The 17,330-nt window shown below is 35.1% G+C and overlaps 1 protein-coding gene across 1 annotated transcript; it reads right to left on the bottom strand.

Moving 5' to 3' along the window:
* Window positions 1-1,748: 1,748 nt before the first annotated feature.
* Window positions 1,749-15,673, bottom strand: pttg1ipb (PTTG1 interacting protein b). Its single transcript, XM_088931468.1, has 7 exons — window positions 15,282-15,673; window positions 13,351-13,403; window positions 10,034-10,142; window positions 7,736-7,838; window positions 6,676-6,741; window positions 4,498-4,544; window positions 1,749-3,826 (listed from the first exon to the last, which is right to left on the bottom strand). The coding sequence occupies exons 1-7, from the start codon at window positions 15,370-15,372 to the stop codon at window positions 3,783-3,785; spliced, it is 513 nt and encodes a 170-aa protein (XP_088787594.1). The 5' UTR covers window positions 15,373-15,673; the 3' UTR covers window positions 1,749-3,782.
* Window positions 15,674-17,330: the final 1,657 nt, after the last annotated feature.

Raw genomic sequence — 17,330 nt, 5'->3', positions numbered from 1 at the left:
GTAGTTGCACAAACCACACGGAACACAGGGAAGATAACAAATACTAGGAGTAATAATATTCAGTCACCACTTGTTGCTTATTTCCCCTTTTTTAAATAATTTCTTGCGGATCAAGTTAAGCACAATTAACTGCTTTGACTAATTTGGGCCCATTTCTTTATCACTCGTGTCCTTTTCCCTCTTGTTATTGTCGTACTATACTTTGCCACTAGAGGTCGCACTAGAGATGTTACGTGGCTGCGCAAAAAACCCTGCTAAATTACAGTAATTGTACTTGGCTCCGATTTCTTGTCTTCAGTTTTCATCCTTCACTTCCCCAATCGAGGGCATATTTGTTCCCATTTATCTAATTAGTGGAAGGTCACACACAAAAAACCTGCTTTTTGAGTTTTGGATATGATAGATTATGTACAGGTGGGCAGAGATGGTATACATTACTTACTACATTGACTCGAATGACTTCAGTTCCCACCAAAATTGTGAGCTTCCTGAATTGTAAAGCTTCCATATTCAGTCTTCAGTGTAAGATGTTTAAAAGTCAAAAGAGTTTTTCTGCAAGATGTGAAAAAAAATTTAAAGTTTTGTGAAGAATAGCTGCTCTCATGAGATGATTCTTTTTCAAGTTTCTTTTTCGCTATTTTTGGATGTTGCCCACATTTCATTCACTTTTTCTCAAAAACAAGTTAGAAGCAACAGAAATTCATGACCTTTGCTACTGAAACAGTTCAAGTACATTGCTATATAATCTAAGACAAATCTAATCTAAATCTAAGACATTGCTATATAATCCTCCTTTTTTCTGATGAGGTGAAATGTGAAGAATTTTCAGGTGATGATCTGTCATTTTAGATGAAATAAGGGACTGTATTATACGATACGATACTACACGATAAGCTTCTGCTATTCACAACCTTCTTTACAGCTCACATGAGATATTTCTACTGAATAAGCTACTTGTGTGCATTTTAAACCTAGTCCTCATCACTAAGGGGGCATGCAACATAAGTCACTCTTCCACTAGCTCTTAAACAGGAGCTAGATGATAATAAACTTGGTCTATACTGAAAGGCACACATTTACCAAGGGAACCCAAAGGCATAATTGCTGCATAGCAGAATGCAATGTCACAAAATTATGATCAATCTGCAAGAAGCTACCCAACCATGCTATCCAAGCAAATACTTTGGTATCTTCAAAGAAACGGATGGAAGAGATCCACATATTAGATACTACCAACCTCATGAGATACATAGGCCACGTGGCCTCCCATTGTAATATTTGTTGTGCTCGTATGGTGCTTCAAAGTTGAATCATTGTGTTTACTTACAGAAGCAGGAGAGACCCAATTATGTAGGAACACAGCAAAGATTGTAACCATATTAACTTAACTAAATGGAAAGATTTCCCCAAACTGCCCTTCGTTCAATCTCAAAGGAGCGAAGCATTTATGAAAGCAAACCAAAAATCTCCTTGAACATTCACCTATTGTGTTGTCATCTAAATAAAATAAAATGGAAAACAATAGGAAATTTTGCATAAAATCCATGCTTCTTTGTCCATTTGGTAGAAAGTGCAATGCTAAGATTCAATCAGAACATTTGAAGTTACTGAAGTTATCATTTTTAGAAACTATCTTCTTGTTTGTCTAAATAAAGGCACAGCAACAAGAGATGAATAATTTTTTTTTCTTTTATTAAAACAGAAAAGCTCTTTTTAATGGTAAGCTAATAAATGAAACATTAAAACTACATAGAAATCACTATGTGATTGCACTACATTTGCAATTTATTAGGAAACACCAAAATTACCATTATACAAATTAAAAAAAACATGAAGTTTTAAGTACCACAGTAAATAACATCATATATATATATATAATGTGCTGCTTTTAACAGATACAAAAATATACTTAAGATTAATCTCCACAAGCAACCTCTACTCATTTTCGGTAAGTGAATTTGTCGGCAAAGCGCTGTTGTAAGGCACAATGGTTTCCTTATAACAAGTTTACTGTCCATTAATGAAGGTCATATATTTCTATAAAAACTGGAGTGTAAAACAATGCAGCACATTTTCAATCAAATGATACTCAGTACATAAAGCTGGAATTAAGTAAAGCTCTACATTCAGTAAGAGTAATGATTAAATACAAAGCTGAGATTTAGAGAGTACTGGGCTGAGATGATCTACTGAACTATCAAGGGAGCGCTTAACCCTTAAAAGCTAACTCTTCCTCTTATTCCTTTGGTATATACAATATAGGCAGCTGTGCTTCAAGTGTAAAATTTCCATAAGTGTTACAAACTTACTGCTCAGTGTCTGCCGCTGACATCTGCCTTCCAGAACAGTTACTAACAAGGTTTGCGTATAGATTTAGCAATGTGTCAAAAACAGGCTTTCAATAAGTCGTGACCATATCTGAAAGTATTCACCATTGTGAAACTTCTCAAAGTGGCTATACCATTAGACCCATATCAAGCATTTCTCTTTGATCTGTCCCTATATGAAATGCCACAAGTGCCCGATTAGTTTGCTGTTTCAACCCATTAAAAATTGTTATTCTACATGCGAAAGCTTTGTTAAAAATACCCTCTTTGTAATGGTTTGCAATGCAGATTGTTTCAGAATAACTATGATGTTAAAATGCTATCATGTCTGAGAACAATTTGTCATCCAAACAGAAATCTAAATATTTTTTCAAAAAGATATTAAGTCTAGCAATTACAGGAACAAAGCCAACACTGCATTAGCATTTATAACAGGAAACATCATTCTTTTCTTTTATGTTTTGTCACTACCACTGAAGGAGCAAAAACTTGAGAAAAAAAGAGCTATTTCAATCTTTGAGCGAATTCCAAGCAGTTAGCTCTGTGTATAATTTCACAGAACTTTACACCAGTATTTTCTTCAAACTATCACTGTGGGAAAACAATTTTTGCAGACACTTCCAGATAAAAATAGCAACTACACATGACATTATCAGATTCTTCTCTTCTTAAACAGAAATGTACTTATGAAATGAGTCAGTCTTATCAGGCTAGAGTCACAAACGTCTAAATTTAATAGTAACAAACTCCATGTCTTTATTCGTACAAAGTGAGAACAAAATTACATTTGAATTTTTAATAGCTACTTAAAATATAGTATTTTTAAGAAACCCAAAATGGTATCACCTGAGCTAGACTAAATGGTACTGAAAAATATCTTAATATTATAAATGACTTTGTTGTAACCCTAACCAATGCAGAAGCCTAGTTTCAATATCTTGTTTGCCGAGTCTACTGCTCTGTGACAGCTATCAGACAAATTCAGAATCCTGACCTTTAACTAATGAATTCACATCACCTCTTAAACTTAAAACTCTTAAACCTAAAAGAGTTCTTTGACAATCTCAAATTGGCTAGATTAAATTTTAAAATAATAGATTTTATTAATTGTATTTAGGAACACTAAATTATTTTCAGATATGCATTGTATTTATTGCTTCTGTCTACAAGTTTTAAACAACTCACTTCTCAGTGGAATTAAAGATAATTCAGGTTTTACAAAGGAAAATCTCTTAAACTGGTTGTGTTCTACAATGAGATGTAAAGGTGTGTGTGCAAAGAGCAATATGGTTCACTCAGCTTCACAAAACAATTTATATTTAATTGGCCTTATTGTTTAATGTTGGAATTTTCTGTTCAGTAAGAGAAAAATCTGCAATCAGTGGTCTAATAGGAATTTGTTCGTCCATGGAATAAAAGATTTGGAAAGTTGATGAGCTTCTGGTTCCACTGGATTTAATTGTTTTCAAATTTAGAGTAAGGGTTGCTCTTCGTTAAACCTAAAAGAGAAAAATTATTTTTAATGCATTTGTATGCTTTCAAGCTGTACCACATAATAAAAGGAGTTTAAAAAACTACATAAATGAAATAACATGTAAAGAAGCCAGAATATGACATCCATCGCTTACAAAGCTACTAAGTTTGCCCTTTCACCATAGCCAAAACAATATTTTATTACAAGACAACAAAAAGCTGCTCAAATTTCTCTTGCTTTAGGTACTGATGTACTTAATTTGTACCACATAAATAATATGACAAAAGCACCATAAAAAGTGCAAACTTGTCTCCCAAGTTTCAGTACCATGTTTAAACAACACATTACCATCTAATTTACATCAAAGAGCTCCGTATGATGATATCAAATGAATAAACTGAATCAGATACAAGGTGTACTTCCTTTTTCAATTACATGTTGTATTTGTTTTCACCAACAGAGGGAGTGTGCATCATATGTAATATTAAATTCCTGTCACAACAGGGGAGTTGTTGGTTATGCAGCAATCATTCATTTCTTTCTGAAAGATAACTGGCATGTTTGATTTCTTAGAGAAACTACACAGATTCATACTGCAAGCATTTCAGTCAGAAATTCTCGTGTAACTTTCTATAAATCACTTAATAAAGTCCTTTGATGCTGTAAGAAAGGGATATGTTATTTTGAGTTGCTTACCATATTTCCTTCTGATTTCATCGTGTCTCATTTTCATCTCGGCTTTCCTGCAAGGAGACAAGGAAATCTTTTTAAGCTGCAAAGAAACAGCTGTCCATCTTATGTTTTATGGCTGGGATCACTAGGCTGTGTTAAATACTAAACTGGTTAGGTCAGAACATAACTGCTGAAGTTTACAGTAAGCACGTCATATGAAATGGTGCAGCTACGTAAGAAACAACATTCCTCTTAATGACAATCTTTCAAAGTCATGCTGCAAGGTCTAACCATCACAAAAATCTACCAGGAGACAGGTTCAATAAATACAGAGAGAATGGGTGCTTAAAAAGTAAACTAATCCTATTAGAGACATCTTTTACACACTCCGTTCTGAAAGTTCCAACCTGAAATTGAAGAGTAATTACAAGGAAGTATCAGTCAGAGAATAGTTTTTTTTTCTCTTTTACTTCAGTATCTACTGTCATTATACAAAAGCGTAATGGTTTAGGACCTCATGACATTCAAATTGTACAGCACCATCACTAAGCAAGGTGAAGGCAAAATATTTTACGTTTCTTTTAGAACATTACATAAATTGTAAAATAATTCTCCCTTAACCGCATAACAAACCATAGCATATCTGAATTTCCTTTTTCAGAGTCCAGAAGACAAATCTGTAGTACTAGGAATGCTAAATTGTCACAATTTATCACTAAAATATAAAGGGCTTTCAAACTCAATTCCCAGAGGGCCTACAGTTTTTGGTTTTACCTAAAATAAATTGCATCATCTTTCCATGTGGAAGAAAGAGAACTTCCAAGACCATCATTATTACATTATATCTTCTTATTTCCTATTTAGTTTTGTAAATGATTATATCTCACTTAAGTAATCAGTTCTCTGAATATGCTATTCAGTGGTGCTGTCATTTGGTCTCAGTCTGCTGTAGGAGAATTATAAAAAAATGTTGCTCTACAAGCCTAAAACAAGATAAATGTAGGATTCAAGCAAACATTACTGTATAACTGAATTTAAACAGACAGTTCCTAGCATTATGGGGTGCTAAAGAATGTGTTGTTATGCCATTGCAAATTAAATTAAGTTACAAGTGAATCAAACTTTCCCATAATGTTTTCACTTTTTGGGCGTGCCCAAGGTTAACCCTCAGAGCTCAGAGCAGTGACATTTGTGCTCAGGAGACACTCCAGTTGCCTTAGTGAGTAAACAAATTGAGGGAACACTGCTGTTAAACTATTAAGGCGCAATTCATGCCCTTTTTAGCATCATTTCCTCAAATTCTTCTCATTACCCAATTTATCGAATGTTCCTTAGATATTTTTTCTTAATCATATCTTTAAGACAATTAATTTATTAATACATCATTATTAAGAAAAGTTTGTGGATGCCCTCTTAAACCCTTTCTAATCACTAGACTTATGTTATTATGATTATTTTAAAATTGTTTTTCCTCAACAAAAGAGAAATGTGGTGCAGCCATTTTCCTAACCAATTAACTATAACAAAACAGTTTGCAGTTCTTCCATTTGCAGTTCTTTATTTAAAACTTGCTCTTCCAGGTTTTATTGATACAAGAAAATGAAGTGCAACAGAAAATAATTCAAGTAGGTAGCTGTGTCACCATGCGTAGGCTGCAAAGGAAGAAGTGAAGGTTTACTCCATGCTGAAAAAGAGAAGAAACTGTGGAGCCTTTTTGGGGCATCAACACCTGAAATGTTGTGTTTCTTTTCTTCTCTTTTCAGCATGGAATAAACCTTTACTTGTTCCCACAGATAATAAGTTGCATATTTAGATCACAGTCTCCAGGCCTGATTTGAACCAGGCAAGAGCAAGATGGGGAAAGAAAACAGAAATGAGAAGGATAAAATTATATAGAGAAAAGACAGAAAAGGGATATACAAGTAGAGAACCATGAAAGTTCAAAGACAAGAACAGGAAAGAACATTAAAAAGAAGAAAAAGGTCAAGGAAACCAAAAGATTAAAAAAAGACTGTGGACATCCAAGTGGCTTAGACTTTCAATGGAATTAAGTAGCTAAGGTGAGATAAAAGGAAACCATCTGTATAATCTACAACTGTACAAAAGAAAAGTAAATATAGCATACAGCTATATTTATAGCATAAATACAGGTATCAGAGAGCTTGGAATGTAATACTAGCATACAATTTTAGACTAGCTCACCTCTCCTCCTGACGTGCCTTCCTTTTCTCTGCTTGATGTGCAAATTTCGCATCCAGTTTAGGAATACTGAAATAAATCAAAAATAGAAATGCGCTTAATGCATGAAGTTACATTCTACAGGATATTACTTTTCCACAAAACAGAAATACAAACTCTGGTGTTAACTGTGATATTTTTTTAGCATTGTGCAACACACCCTCTGAGTCAGTAACCTGAGAAGATTAACATTTTCAAACAGCACTTTTGCATGATTTCATTTTGCTTGACATGTGAACAATAAAATACATTAATTAAAGAAACATTTAAATGTTTTCCTTTGCCTTTATTCAACGAGTCAGGTGGTCAAATGTCAGGGGAAATTAGAGTGCAAATCATAGGTCATATTTTACTATCATGTCTTAATAGAATGGTTCAACAACCACACATGTTCATATACTGTACAGGGTAGATTTTAAACCTTCATATTTATGTACTTTTTCAAGTTGTGTGTGCCACAATGGGGGGTGGACAAGTGGACACTTTGTTACCAGATTCAAAAATATTTTGAATAGCTGCTAGGCTTATAGAATAAAATGACTACCCAGCATGTTCCAACATTTATGAGGTGAAACCCCTCCGGGCAATCAGACTTAAGCCGGGTTGTACTGTAAGAGGCTTGTGTAGTGGGAAAGAATGCATCTATTGCTAAAACAGCAAGCAAACGCAAGTCACATGAAAAAGTGCTGTTTGAAATTTTTAATCTTCTCCTGTTGCTGAGAAGATATGTAACACTGCCAAAAAATATCTCAGTTAACACAAGTGCCTAATACATATTATGAAGTTAAGGTTCAAACAACCATGAATTTGAAACATGCATTAAAAACTGCATGCGACTACGTGTCACAGAATTCTTTTTCTAAATTTAAACAATTTCACAGAATCAAAAACTAAAGTAACGTAGATGTTGACTTTGTATATTGTGGAGCTCGTCTAACTTGGGCAAAGGCCAGTCGAAAGGTTTCAAAAGAGACGGCTGTTAAAAAGACCTTTGTATACTTCGAATGATTTTCGGGAAACTTACCCTGTTTTTTCACACTTGCAGCAACAGAAGCAGCAGATGAAAATGGCAATGAGGATGATCCCAGCTGTTACAGATATGGCAATAATCAGAGCCTGGAAATCCACTGGAGAGCAAAACACACAGTAATAAGTCATTATACAACAAAAAACAAATCCTATTTTTCATACTGAAGATTCCTATTACTTTTTTCTACCTTCTTTCATGATAAGGCAGGTACCAGCACCATTCACCATCACCCAGCTTGCGGTTCACAAAATGAAAAACTTTGGATTATCTCAAAATGGCTTTTAACATAATGGTGACGACAGCTCGATGAATTCAGGTAACTGAACCCAGCCTACCATTTTGCAAAAGACAAATTTGAATAAGAAATGTTCTCTAGCCTGCCCTGTTTAACGTAACACTACAAGCTCATTTAAATTCTTAGCTGGATGACGATCCACAAGCATTATTTTCAGTCAGTCTTTAAGCAGTGTGCTGCTGGATGCATCCGAGCCTGGAATTAAAGACAGCTGCTATGATATTCATGACAGCAATGAAGGCTTAGTATCACTCAAAATGGATATCATTCTAAATTCTGGTTTAAAAGGAAATGTATGTTCCACAAGATTGCAGTTAGTTCCAAAGACTATGGGGAAAACAAAAACATTACTAACGTGAGATCAATGACACTACTAGCGACTGACACTGGGCCAGTTACTTTAAACATTCTTCAGTCATCAATCAATAGCATTTTTTTTATTATTTTAGAAGAACAGTCAACACTTTTTTCAGAGGAAGCAATTTGCAATCAAAACATGACTTGAATGCCACATCTTAAAATCAAATTGTTAAAATTGAAAGCATATTCAAAATATAGCTAGAGAGTTCTAAGAGATCCTGAATGATGTTTTAAGTAATCCATTTGAAAGTTTAAACAAGATCAGTCCAAAGAAATGACCCAAGGTTATACCCTAATGTTACATTAATATATCGACAAAACTATTTTTATTGACATCGTGAGACAGGAAATCAAAACATTTCATTTCAAATCACCACAAGTGTCCCTCAGCCCTCTAGGCTGGACACATTAATTAAGAGCAGTGGTTGCCAACCTGCTCCTGAAGTACACAAAGTATGCAGATTTTTTCAACAGATCATATGAAGATCATATGTATCTGGACAGGTAAAGGTACCATGACGACTTTCAAGATCTTGTGTAGCTCACCTTTGATTTAAAATTGTTAAGTCACGTTAGGAACATTTCAAAATATGCAAAAATTGTATCGTCACTTGAGAACAATTCTGACTTCCTTCTGTTTGGCATCACATTGGTAACTAAGCTACCTCCTTCTTACCTAATTAACAGAAATAGATGAGGTTTCTCTGAGAAGTCCAGGTAAGGATACTTACACTGTAGATTATTCAGCTTTAAACCAAGTAAAAAAACAATTCTTCCTTATTACAGTGTGACAAGCTCACTTGTAGCTTGCTGCCTTTAAGAATACTTATCTTGTATTATTTATTCACCTTACTGGAAATAGCAGCAGACTGAAATCAGGAAAATAAATGCATTGACATTACAGAAAAAATGTACAAATTTCAAATTAAGAACAAAATCGTGTACTGTTAGTCGCCATGTTGTCACAAACTCGCATTCAAGTTCCCACGAATTGAGACATGATTCTGCCCTTCCTGCTCACTAGTCTCAGTAATGACTAATGTAGTGACAAGCTAAATAAAAACAGGTTTTGCAGCAGACATTTCACCGCAGAAATGTTCCATGGTGATCTGCATGCAGAGTAAACAAGTAGGTAGTATTTGTCTGCAAAACCTTATTGAAATCAAAAGCACTATTTCTATTGTTCACAATATCATAGGGCCACACGTCACTCGAAGTATTGTTGCCTCGGTCTGAATCACAGAACATTGTGCTGAGCATACCTGGAAATTTCAGCCATATTGTGGTGTAAATTGGAGGTTTTACAAGTTACTGAGTACATTTTACTTTCGTAGCGGTTTGAAATGCACTCATCAATGCTGATTCGTTTAACCTCGAATATGAAAATAGCGTTGCAGTTCCCCTTTAAGTTACAAATCAGTAACAACATGGACAAAGGTACCATAAAGAATGAAGTTTTTATAGTTGTGAAATCTGAGCTTCAAGAATGTAGAAGTATACAAAATCAAAATCTCAAACAACATGATATATGAGAAAAAAGACAAAGCTTGTCTTGAATAAACATCATAAGACAGTCTAGCTGTCCAGGACTACTCCTGGAGAGCCGTGCATCAGGAGGGAATAGTGGAACTTCTTACTCCAGCACATGCCCCATCGCGCCGAGGACAGGGGGCAGAGGGAATGGGGTGGCAGAATGGTCCTCACAGGGTAGTCGATGCATCGCGTATTTGTTTTACACCACAGGCACTGCAATACACAAGAATGCAGGAGCACACTCATCACTCATGTCTTACACATCTTCATTTGTAAAGGTGAGCCATTGTTAGTTTTCATCTTCATACAAAGAACCTTGTACATTTCAAACTCTCTTTTTTTCATTGACTTCCAACCAACCAAGTAGCCAAATATGCTTAACACTGAATCTTCACCTTCAAATTAAACATACTGACGTTTGATTTATGAACAGTATGGCACGGGTTTCAGCCTTTTAAAATAGTAAGAACAATAGTATTGCATCCGTCTACTCATTATCAGACAGCTATATTTCTAAGTGATCCTGGAATTATAGTTGATGAAAGAACCAAAAGCACATGGCTGCTCTCCCCATATACAAGATACCACAAAATGCAGGGGCACATATACAACTTTAAAAGAGCCAATCAAACCCATATAAACATGAGGGAAACAATCTTATTCCACATACAGAGATAGAAACCAGACTCACACCCAGCACCCTAAAGCTCCGAGACAGCAATGTTAGTTGCCACATGACTATACTGCCCCTAATAACATGTAGACTCATGTCTACAACTGTACTGAGTAGTTGACTCAGAATGTCACTTTAACAAAATGACTAACTGCTCATATTAAAACAATTCTTGAAAATACTTAATTACATCAAAAATGTAAAATCTCACAATTAATAGTAATTATATAATGTACCTGTAAATTGATTAATTGTACTATTAAGTATCTCCTAATGGTAGGTGATGGTGGTTTGTACATATATCACTTATATGTGAATCATTATAACGTAAACTCAGCACACAGATCCAGCCCTATCATTTACAGTTCTGGGGATTCAGTGTTTTGTGATATAATTTTTAATGATTTTTTTAAAACCTTTCCCTTAAACAGATCAAGAGGGGCTTTAGTTTTCACAGAATCATACTTTCACAACACTAACACTGTAAATTCTTAACCAGCTAACCTACATCACAACATTGCTGCAAGATGGCTGTTGCTTCATATCAGATATGACATCCTTTTTAACATCTTCCATGAAAAAAAGTGTCAAATGACGTTAAACAAACATGCTGGGAGGGACTTTTAGAGATCATTAAAGTGCGATCCTCAAGATAATGTTATGAAGTTTTTTTAAATAGGAACTAGAAATAACCACATACAAATATGCATATGGTAATGCATCCAATAACAGACCCTTCAAAATGTACCAACCACTGTGCCAGTGAAACATTAGCCTGAATGGCCAATATTTTTGTCAGAGAAATCAGTATACTGTATAATATATGGGATTAAGTAAAACAGTGCATGGATAATACTTACTGATGTAGTGCACCTAATGTGAACAAAAAGTCATATTACACTATTTTGATGTCAAAAATTCATATTCCATGTCTACCCATGCTGTATAGACTCAGTTATCATAACTTACATCAAAAATGTCTTTAAAAAACTGGCATGCAGTGCCATTTTCCAAAAGAAATGGTTTGGAAAAGCATTTGGAATGCAAAGTTCTTAACCTTAAAAAAATATGCCAGAAACATTTCACAGTCAAAACTTCAATGATAAGATTACTGTTACTTCTAAAGCATGATTAATTGACCTTGTTCAGTATATGATGAACTTCTAACAGCAGTCAGGAATGCAGAATTTATATCTAGGATGTCGAGAATACTGTTCAGTTTTGGTCACCACCTTACAAAAAACATCCCACTACTCTGCAATCAGAGCAGAGTAGCCAGATACATTCCAGGGTTTAAACATTAAAGCATGTCCTATTCTGACAGGCTAAAGAACAGAATCTCTTTAGTCCTGAACAGAGAAGACAATATGGGGACCCGATTCAAGTATTCAAAATATTCAAAGGCATTGACAAAGTCAAACCAATAGACTTTTTCAGAATCACTAGTGAAACATGAACAAGGGAACACAAATGGAAATAGGCAAAAACTAAAAAGGGGAGGGATACTTTTGCAAAAGCTTGGTATAAGTCTAGAAAAAGCTACCCTGCAATACCGTCAAAGACAATAGCCTGGCATGATTTAAGAAATGGCTGGAGGAAATAAACTGATAAATTAGCAACTCACAACCTAACAGCCTAAATGGGTCAAATGTCCTCCCCTTTTATGCTGTCATTTTTGAATTAACAAGACTGGATTTCTTTAATTTTCCCTTTTCAGTTAACAGTCTCTCAGTACCCACATAGAAGGTGTGTGAAAAACTCAGTGTTAGCTTAAGTAGGACACTACTATCTGTGGCTGGTTGGTAAAAAAATACAACTGGAATCCTAAATTTTCTTTTGAGCAGGCCATAGATTTCCACACTGATAAATATTGTGTTAAAATTTAAGTAGTAGCTATACATAGAAAAAAAAAAGACTACAATTACAAGCACATTTGTTGTGCAAGTCACCAGGTGACTGCTTTCAGAAAATACAGGCTGTTCACATCTAGAGTACAGTGTAAAGTACACATTTGGAGTGGGTTTAACCACAGATTGGGATTGTCTCACTTATATTTTTACGACAACACTAACAACCACCCACTTCCAAAGTCCCTTTAAGAAACTTTACTAATTCATGCTACAATTACATTATATTAAAACATTCACATCTAGCACTGACTACTTTTGTTTCTTCAATCACTTTATATCGCAGAAATAAAAAAGAAAAATCTTGCAAGTCTAGGTCTAGTAAGCATATGGATCTCTCCCAAAAATCACCTTCTTCTTCCTATGAGACAAGACCTAGCAGAGTAATAAAAGGGGGGAAAAGCAATTCTAAGAAGTCTGTTGATTCCCAAAGGGAATCCCTAAAAAAAACAAAACAAATGTAATTAAAAAGTACCAATATAAATGTATGATATTTAACCTACTACTGAAGCAAAATGAAAAAAAACACATAGCTCCGCATACCTTAAAGTAAACTAACCTGAATGACTAGTGCTAACGTAATTGGCAAACCTCAATCAAACCAGTTCATGTTCCACCTGCATTGTCACTTGAAATTTTCCCACCCCGTAGCTACCTGTAGCTTTCCTAGCTTTTTTGTCTGCGCTTCCTGGGTGCAACACTGAAAATGCAGTACAAAGAGTGTACTTTGGAAAATTACTGTGGAAAAGTACTGTGGCAGTCCAGGCCAAAAGTACATATTTAACTGGTTGGTGACCAGGTTCAAACGGCATCAATGCTGTGAAAAAGACCTCACACTCACCGAAACATTTTTCAGACACTGTTCACAGCTGGTGTTGGAATATGTAGCACAGGCTGTGGAAGACAACAGAGACAGAACAGATAGTGACGAGAATGTAATAAATAGTAATGCGATACAATTCATTTAGGCAATCAGGAGAGACTGATATTTGCACTTATTTCCCCAAAGTAGAGAACATGTTTTATATCAAGAAAACACAGGATCTTTATGTTGTAGACCTGTATGTGCAAGCATCATTATACGTGCACTTGAAGAACAGTACTAAACAGGCCACAGGGAGCATTACATCAAAAATAAATTATTATAGGACTTTCATCTTTTTAAAAGGTAATATAAAAATCCTCAAAAACCTTTATAAATAAAGTACAGGCTGGGGAAAAAACACAAAAAAGGTATTTTTACACTTATAAAAGCTGAATTGTGTTTTTTTTTTCATTTCAGAGATGAGATATTCTCAATTCAGTGAAAATATTATATCAATTATTCCTAAAACAGACTCATCTGAATTTCGTATACGAGGCACAACATTAGGCTTGTTTCTTTTTTATACAGAAACAACAGCTAACTGTTTCTTGGTTTCCAAAACAAAAAAGGCTCAAATCCCCCGTGTGCGAATTACAAGTAGAGAACCAATAATCCCTTTGGTGGATTTAACTGAATTCAGTGGGAGAGAAGAACAACAGGTCAAGTTCAGCCTCTACTCCACACAAAATACAAGAGGTTAAACTAAAATTGTCTAAAATACAGCTAGGTTAAACTGAACAACAAGAGCTGAGGCCTATAAACCAATCTGGGCTGTATTCCCTCACTAAAAGGGACTACACAGGGACAAAAGGTCTGGTCATTTTACTACAGAAAACTGTGACATGCCGACCTCCTTGTTTTGGAAGATGCAAATGAATTGTTATATGAATCTAAGTGCTCAAGTTTTAAAAATAGAAATGCACCACTGAAGCCACCCTCCTCAACCCTGGACCAGAAACGCCTCCATAAGCCTGCATGGTTAAAGCTTATCCTTTTTTCCCCCATTTTCTATTTTCATACTTTCATACTGGGCTCTCAAACCAAATTCCTTGATGATCTAGTGTCCTGTTTTCTTGTTTCACCAAAGCTTAGTGACATACAGTAGTTGGTCTAATTAACTATTAACTTCTAACTAAATTCTGATTCTTTTTTCATTAACTATTTTTAATTAAGCGAATGTCGTCCATATGCATTGTCTTAATTTTCCACTGATCCCCAACATGAATTTCTAATCCCTTGTACAGTCATCACTAGACAATTGAACTTTAATAAATAATTTAACCCAGTTTGAGACGACTAGACATAGCTGAAATGGGGAATATAAAAAAGCAGTTGTACATTTTTAAGCACTAAACATTTTCCAGGGCAGCGTCCCCAGACAAACGGGAAAATCAGCATTTTTAAGCCTGTTTTGTGAGATAAACATCAGTCTTTTTCTCGTTATCAAGGTCCTTTATGAACGCTGGGGGTAAAATCACTTCATGGTAAAACAAGACGATGGTTAATTAAAAATCACAATACAAATTCTGACAATACTCAGAAATGCAACTCACCTGAAATCTAGTTACATTACTAGTAATCTTGAAGTCAATATATGAGGAAAAGTGACTCGAAAACCTAAGTGTAATAAAATTGACCCGGAATATTAGTATGTTAAAATCTTAAAGTTCCATATAGCTGTAGTAAAAATAAGTAAAACTTGAACAAGGATTTCTCAATGTCACTTCATTAGTTAAATCAAAACCAGCCATTCTGAAACCCACCCACAATATGTTTTTCAACAACAGGCGATATCTTTTCATATTTCCGATAAGAGTTTAGTAACAGAAAAAGAAGGGTAAATAACATATCAGTCTCCTTTACGTTTTAAACTTGCTAACACTTTTAACAACAGAAAAATTACTTACATACTCCTGGTGCGGAAGTCTGAGCATAGACTACAGCCAGGTTAACAAGAACAACAACAACCAAAGGGCTCAAAATCCGTAATTCCATCATGAATAATTTCTTTATCGACTCACAATATCTTGTGGCCGTTTCGGTTACTTAAATAATATTTTATTCAAAATAAAGACTACCAGGATTTAAAAATCAAGAAAAAAATTGTTCAGAAATACATTAGATTAGGTGGCTTCCGCGATTCAAAATTTAAGACGGTATTCTGGAGTTAGAATGATTAAGGAAACAAACGCCACACGCCGAATCAAAAAACTTTCCTGTTCTTCTTACTCCTCCCAGAATCGATGGGAAAAGGGATGGTCTATGCCGTGTGACTCAAACTAGCAGCGTTTGGTAGACTGAGAGATTTACATAATCATAATTCAGTTGAGCCGTAAAGCTCAACTGAAAAGACGAAGGTCGGAGTATTTTGTTTTTGAAATATTTATTCAGTTACTACAGTGTTCTACACTAACGTGCCATATGGAGAAACCGTGATGATTTTTTGACTGTACATTTACTTGTTAAAAAACAATATGTGTATGGTTACAATTTAAACTGATGGAAAGTACAATTTAGTTAGTCTAAGAGATCAATTACAGAGCACTCAATGTGGTGGTACTAGGATCACAGTATCAGATACAATATGTACTAGATTAATACCAGTTGCAAAAAATGCTTCTTAACGTTAAGCTATATACCCATCATGCTGAATTTTACTTTAAATTTGTTTGTTTTTTATTTTTAAACTCTTTCAAACAAGAACTGAAGAGGGACCTCAAAATCCAATCTATGCTCAGCAATTCTTTCTTTCGAGTATCGTGTTTGTAAAGATAAAGGCGTCACGGAATTTCCCTGTCCAGACAGTACAGGAAGTCCATCTTCGCTCATCTAGAAAGTATGAAGTGTCATCTAAAACCATGAAGGTCCTGCTGGTTACCAATCTTGATCAACTTCAGAGTCGTGTCAAATGCACCTCTCTTGCCTGGGTTGGAATAGGTGGGGGCATATTTCACTTTTTAATCATATTTAATATGGTATCCAAACTGTTACAGGTGTCCTGACAATAAGAATTACAAGTTCCTTTCTCCTGTGAGTTATATTTATTGTTAACAAAACTTGTGATAATTTTTTTTAATTAAAGAATATTGAGTAAAAAAGTGTACTCACACTAAAATAAATATAATTGTACCACAGTGTACAGGATCCAAAAATTATGCCATTGACAAAACACTTACAATTAAGAAGTAGCCTGAAATATGAGATTATATGTTTTTTTAAATAATTAAACCAGACACAAAATGGATCTGGGATGAGGACTTCATGATATCTTATCTTGAGATCATTTTAGTGACCCATGTCAATTTTTTTATACTTACTGTACATCAATCACTATTAGACATTAGGCACTTTATTGAGAGTTATTTGACAAATAAAATTACTACATTGGGAACAGATGAACATATGACTCCTTGTTCACTGGGAGAGCAGGAAGTTTCAAGCAGGATTTAAAAATGTACTCAAACTGAATAATGCTAACTTTTAAATTAAACACACATTTGCCTAGATACAGTAGGTAGCACAGTAGAACAGTGGTTAGCACTGCTGCCTCACAGCGCTGGGGCCCTGGGCTCATGTCTGGACTTGGGGTTGTAACCGCCTGGAGTTTGAATGTGTTCCAAATGTTTTACTCTGGGTGCTGCAGTTTCCTCCCACGGTCCAAAATCAACTGGTAGGATTATTGGTTACCTGGAAAATTTGCCCTGGTGTGAGTGTGTGTGTCTCTGTTTGTCTGCCCTGTGGTGGATTGGTGTGCCATTCAGGGTGTACCCTACCTTGTGCCTGCTGCTTGCTGGGATAGATTTTGGTTCCTCAGCAACCCTGAATTGGAAGAAGTGGTTAGAAAATGGATGAATAGTTGATTAGAAATTGGATGGATAGATTTGCTGAGATGATTGTTGGTGCATAATGACAGGTTGCTTTAAACTTTGCAGTATGGTTAAGCTGTTTTTTATTCT

Source organism: Atractosteus spatula, chromosome 13 (genome assembly GCF_055471065.1).
Source record: "Atractosteus spatula isolate fAtrSpa1 chromosome 13, fAtrSpa1.hap1, whole genome shotgun sequence".
In the NCBI taxonomy this organism is placed as follows: domain Eukaryota; kingdom Metazoa; phylum Chordata; class Actinopteri; order Semionotiformes; family Lepisosteidae; genus Atractosteus; species Atractosteus spatula.
Note: the sequence above shows the minus strand (reverse complement) of the source record. Positions and strands in the feature narration are given on the sequence as shown.

Bases quoted from the DNA above. Each gene is read 5' to 3' on its own strand.
- pttg1ipb (XM_088931468.1), bottom strand. From the start codon at position 15,372: ATGATGGAATTACGGATTTTGAGCCCTTTGGTTGTTGTTGTTCTTGTT. The intron at 13,404-15,281 runs GTAAGTAATTTT...TGTCTTCCACAG, and splicing joins GACTTCCGCACCAGGAGTAT to CCTGTGCTACATATTCCAAC. The intron at 7,839-10,033 runs GTAAGAAGTTCC...TTTGCTCTCCAG, and splicing joins GCGATGGGGCATGTGCTGGA to TGGATTTCCAGGCTCTGATT.